At 38.5% G+C, this 5,105-nt stretch overlaps 1 protein-coding gene across 1 annotated transcript; it reads left to right on the top strand.

Annotated features, from left to right (window-relative positions):
* Positions 1–304: 304 nt before the first annotated feature.
* Positions 305–4,860, top strand: LOC135631885 (2-alkenal reductase (NADP(+)-dependent)-like). Its single transcript, XM_065139951.1, has 5 exons — positions 305–700; positions 2,840–3,017; positions 3,244–3,410; positions 3,485–3,567; positions 4,294–4,860. The coding sequence occupies exons 1-5, from the start codon at positions 464–466 to the stop codon at positions 4,670–4,672; spliced, it is 1,044 nt and encodes a 347-aa protein (XP_064996023.1). The 5' UTR covers positions 305–463; the 3' UTR covers positions 4,673–4,860.
* Positions 4,861–5,105: the final 245 nt, after the last annotated feature.

Here is a 5,105-nt window from a genome sequence, read left to right as displayed (position 1 = left end):
TTAATTATCATCATTAATTTTATCAAATGCTTAAGCTGATAGGTGAAACAGGACCCACCCATCTTTACCCCTCCCCTCTGTAATTGGTGGGTAGGTGGTAGGTTTGTGAGTAACAAGAAGTAAGCCTCCACCACCACTGTCCTCCAGCGGTACGATCCAACGTGCAAGCCTTCACATCTCTGACGCCTGTCCTCCATTTCGATAGCCAAAGTCAACAGAGCAGCATCACAGCCAGTTTGTGCTCCAAATCCCATCTTACCAACTCTCCTCCACTGGCTCCGAATCTGCCACGCTTTTCCTGTTTTCCTGCACGGTAGTTGGTCATCGACGCAGCAGCCATGGGTAGGTGGCAACAACCCTCCCTCCCTCTCCTCCTCCTCTTAAAGGCCATACAACCGGCTTTCTCCTCATCTCTCATCTCTCATCTCTCATCATCACTCAACACTGCTTCTGAGGTGTGGCCATGGCGGGTGTGGAGGAGATGGTGAGGAACAAGCAGGTGGTGCTGAAGCACTTCGTGGTGGGAGAACCCAAGGAGACGGACATGGAGTTCAGAGTGGGGAAGGCCAGCTTGAGGATTCCCGAGGGTGTGGAGGGGGCTATCCTGGTGAAGAACCTTTACCTCTCCTGCGATCCCTACATGAGGGGAAGGATGAGGGAGTACTACGAGTCTTATATCCCTCCCTTCCAGCCCGGCTCGGTATCATCTCTTCTGCTTGCTTGTTTCCTTTCGCATGGAACTCAAAGATTCAATTTTGATGCATGGTAGTGTAGTTCTGTGTGAATTCTTGGTCTTCTTTTTTGTTCTTAGATGAGGGCTGAAACTTGCTATTTTGGGGGAAAATATTAGAACAAAGCTTGAAATAGAGAAGATCTAAGACATAAAAGAAGAATTTTGTTGCTCTAGTAGCAAGGAAAACATAAGCGCAGGGGTGGGGATAGGTCTAATTGATTCACACTTTGATATCTTGTAGTTGAATCTTCTACTCCCTTTCCGTTTCTTCCAACTGTTCGATCAAATTCCAAAGACAGAGAAGTTGCTCTGCTGCAAATTATGGAAAACATTTCTACATGGCTTACCCAAGTTTGACCTATTTGTGCTATATCACTCTGCACCCACAATTCATACACAGAACTCTGTTAGTTTTGGTGAAAACAATTCTGGATTTTCTTTGTGTTAATTGGCTTTAGGTGATGGGCATGAAAATTTTTCATAACGCGGTCCTTTGCTGTCTTGGTTGGGGAAAATAGAGAGTAAACACAACAAGAAAGAGAGACAAGACTAGTTAAGACTGAATCATGGCTAGAAAACTTGGTGAAGTAGATCATGCTTCAGCACTTCAGCTAAATCCTGAAAAAGAATATAAAGGTGAATTTGTCTTGGACCTTGCTCGAAATCCCACTTGATTACATCAACCCACTATAATCAAGTCCAGGGACCAATCAATTGATTTAGTATGAATATAGAGGGACACTCTTCTCGGGAAAACACAGCATATATGATAATTGAAGTTCCACGAGTGCAGGTGCCAAGCAAGAACCTCTGCTTTAGAATGACCAGAAAGAAACTACCACCTTTGTTCTTAGTTAAACAATATTATACATCAATTTTTGGAAGCATGATTATTTGTATATAAGTTAGTGATGATATGAGATGATGCTTGGACTATATGTTACTAATAAATAATAAATTTCAAAACACATGGTATCTGATGCATGGAGTATATCATCTGATGTTGCATCACATCCACCCAAATCTTGATCCGTCACGTTCCTAAGGATTTTTTTTTTCCTTTCGACTTGACATTTCGTTCTCTAGGATGTTTGTATCTCACTAAACACTTTATTTAACAGAGAGCTTGAATTTTTGTCTTCCACTCTTTGTTTGAGATCAACAATGGACCCATGCTAAATAAACCTACTAGTGCAATCTTCCTTGTCTTGTTGCCTTTGCAATCACCTTGCTTTGTGAGGTGGTTGAGATACAAAGGAACAAAAACAATAATTTTTGGACAAAGGATGTGACCTGTGGAGCCCCCCCATGTGAGCGTGACACAAGATAAAGAACAGCTAAAGTGTTCCAAATTTGAGCGGAAGGTATATAATATCCTTAATGCATAAGATACTTTTCTCACTTAAGAAGACATCTTAATCATATAATTTGTTTAGTTTTCTTTCTACTTTTTGACAATGTCTTAAAGCGACCCACTCAAAAACCCTATTTGTTAGATCACTGTATGCAAAACAGTGGCACTTACAAACATCTAGTGGGACTTTGTTTAGGTGGAGATTAGCCTCTGGGGTTGAACATAAGGAATCATCATAGCAATCTTTTTTCAGAATGGCCCATTTTTCAATTACAAAATTACCCTTAATTATGAGGATGATTATCATTTAAAAAAGTTGAAGTCTCTATGGTAAAAGAAAAAAAAAGCGATCTTTGGTAAAGAAGTAAAACTTGTGGATTTTCCTTCAATTCCTTTCTTTTATGTTTAAAAAGGGAAAGCATGAAGAGTCAATACATATAACTCAAAATCTAAACCCAGGAGTCATGAAGAATCTAGAACTCAGCAAAATATATGTGCATCAGATCATGCTTCAGAAGCCTCTTAAGACATGTAAATAATTTTTGAACTCTACTGGTGGAATCAATTCCCTTAGGACATGGGGTAGCATGGTTTGAATCAGATAGTTGTGGTCTTAGGACCAGTCATTCAAGAATATTCTCAAACTATATCACAATGATATCGTATACTATTTTAGCTTATAGCTGAGACTTGAATGATTATATACCACTTTTAAGCTCCTAATCATTTACTTGGTTGTTATTTTCATGCAGGTAATAGAGGGATTTGGGGTAGCTAAAGTTGTTGATTCCACAAACCCAAAGTTTAGCGTCGGTGACTATATTGTGGGACTAACTGGCTGGGAAGAGTACAGTGTTATCGTCAGAACTGAGCAGCTGAGGAAAATAGAAACTCTTGATGTCCCTCTTTCCTATCATGTGGGACTTCTTGGTATGTAATTTCTCTTTAAGTAATCTTGGTCTGACTGTATACCTTTTCCTTTTCTTCTTCTTTTTCATTTGGCTTCTTCTTTTTCATTTGGTCTCTATTCAATATTTGGAATTTATATTGTAAAAATGGTAGAATGTTGCTCTTTTGGCTGCTAAACTGTCATTCCATGTTTGTATCCAATGAATGCAGATATAATTTGCTTGATATGTTTCATTTGTTGGAACAGGTATGCCTGGTTTCACAGCTTATGTTGGCTTCTACGAGATCTGTGCTCCAAAGAAAGGTGATTATTTCTTTGTATCTGCTGCATCTGGAGCAGTCGGCCAACTTGTAGGTCAACTTGCCAAGCTACATGGATGTTATGTTGTTGGGAGTGCTGGATCGGCAAAAAAGGTCGGGTCTGTTCTTGAGTTCATGTTATATGTTGCTGTTACTTTATCTGAGTTACTAATTGAACGTCATATCAGGTTGATCTTCTGAAGAACAAGCTAGGGTTTGATGAAGCATTCAATTATAAAGAGGAACCTGACTTGACTGATGCCTTGAAAAGGTCAGTATATGACTCAACATGGCATGAAAATCAGAGAGTAACAATCTCATACCACATAGATTCTTACACCAATTTAAGTGAATATTATGACCTACAAATCAATGACATTCTATCCTGATTTTTTTCAAAGATCATTTAAATATTCTGATTCTATGTTCTGCTCAAGTACCTAAGATTCTTTCATGTATAAATAAATGTTCAGATTTGTCCATCTCTTCTTCAGTTCTTTCTCGAATTATTCCATACTTCAAATCCTTCAAAGTCACACCCTCACTCAGAGGATTCTTTAAAGCAGCCTTCATCTTCATGACAATTCAGCTCAGTATGTTTTCTTTCGACCATGTGTCTACTTTGATGTAAGTTAAACTACTAGTAAAGGCCTAGGCAAGGAGTGCAAACTGTATGTCATTACCTTCCTTTTTTGTGCATTAATTGCAATTTTGTTCATCAAACACAATATAATTATGCTTCTTTTTTTCATATTCCTTTCAAGTAGATGAGCCTGTAAGTCACTTTACTGTATCACGATAAGCCCACATCTATTTTGCTCATAAAAAATATTTAACAATGTTTGGAATATTTGCATATGTACTTATGATCAAATCATCTATTAGTATATATCTCCCAAGTAATTATTGTGCCTCATAAGCTACAAGAAGTTAGATACACATTGCAATTTCTCTTATGTGCTTTTTTTTTCTTGTTCTTGTATCATTTCAACATCAGGTACTTCCCCAAGGGCATTGATATCTACTTTGACAACGTCGGCGGTGCCATGCTTGATGCAGCACTTGCGAATATGAGAGTACATGGTCGAGTTGCCATTTGCGGAATGGTCTCTCAGCATTCCATTTCTGACCCCAAGGGGATCTCAAACCTGTACACTCTCGTGATGAAGCGCGTAAGGATGCAGGGTTTCATCCAGAGCGACTACCTGCACCTGCATCCTGAATTCTTGAAAACCATTGTGAGTTTCTACAAGCAAGGGAAGATTGTTTACATAGAGGACATGAACGAAGGACTCGAGAATGGCCCTGCTGCATTTGTTGGATTGTTCAGTGGCAAAAATGTGGGCAAGCAGATCGTACGTGTTGCACAGGAGTAACTCATACTCGTCATTTACATCTCATCATTTTTTTTGTTGTGTTCTACTATGTGTGAGGCTGTTATGATCGAGACACTTCTCTTACAGAATGTTGTGTCCAAATTCCTCAGTAGAATGTAATTTTTGACTAAATGCTGAAAGATGTTTTCGGAGATGCATAAATTGAAGTTATGGAACTGAAGGAACAATCTGTAAGGATATAAGTATTAATATAGTAACTACAAAATCTTTTTTATTAAAAGCTTTAGCATTGTATGCAGATGATGATCGTGCATCATCCTATAAAGGATTCATGGAGAAGAGTATTTGTTTCTTCTATTGTCAGATGTATCATGCTCAACTAAATAAAAGTTATGGGATGCATTATGCTAAAATAAAATATTATTCATTAGAGATTGTCAACATTCTTCCTTGTCGCATTCCCTTTATGTAG

The sequence above is a fragment of the Musa acuminata genome, chromosome BXJ3-2 (assembly GCF_036884655.1).
Source record: "Musa acuminata AAA Group cultivar baxijiao chromosome BXJ3-2, Cavendish_Baxijiao_AAA, whole genome shotgun sequence".
NCBI classification, from domain to species: Eukaryota; Viridiplantae; Streptophyta; class Magnoliopsida; order Zingiberales; family Musaceae; genus Musa; species Musa acuminata.
The sequence above is the reverse complement of the archived record's forward strand: the minus strand, read 5'-3'. Positions and strand labels throughout refer to the sequence as shown.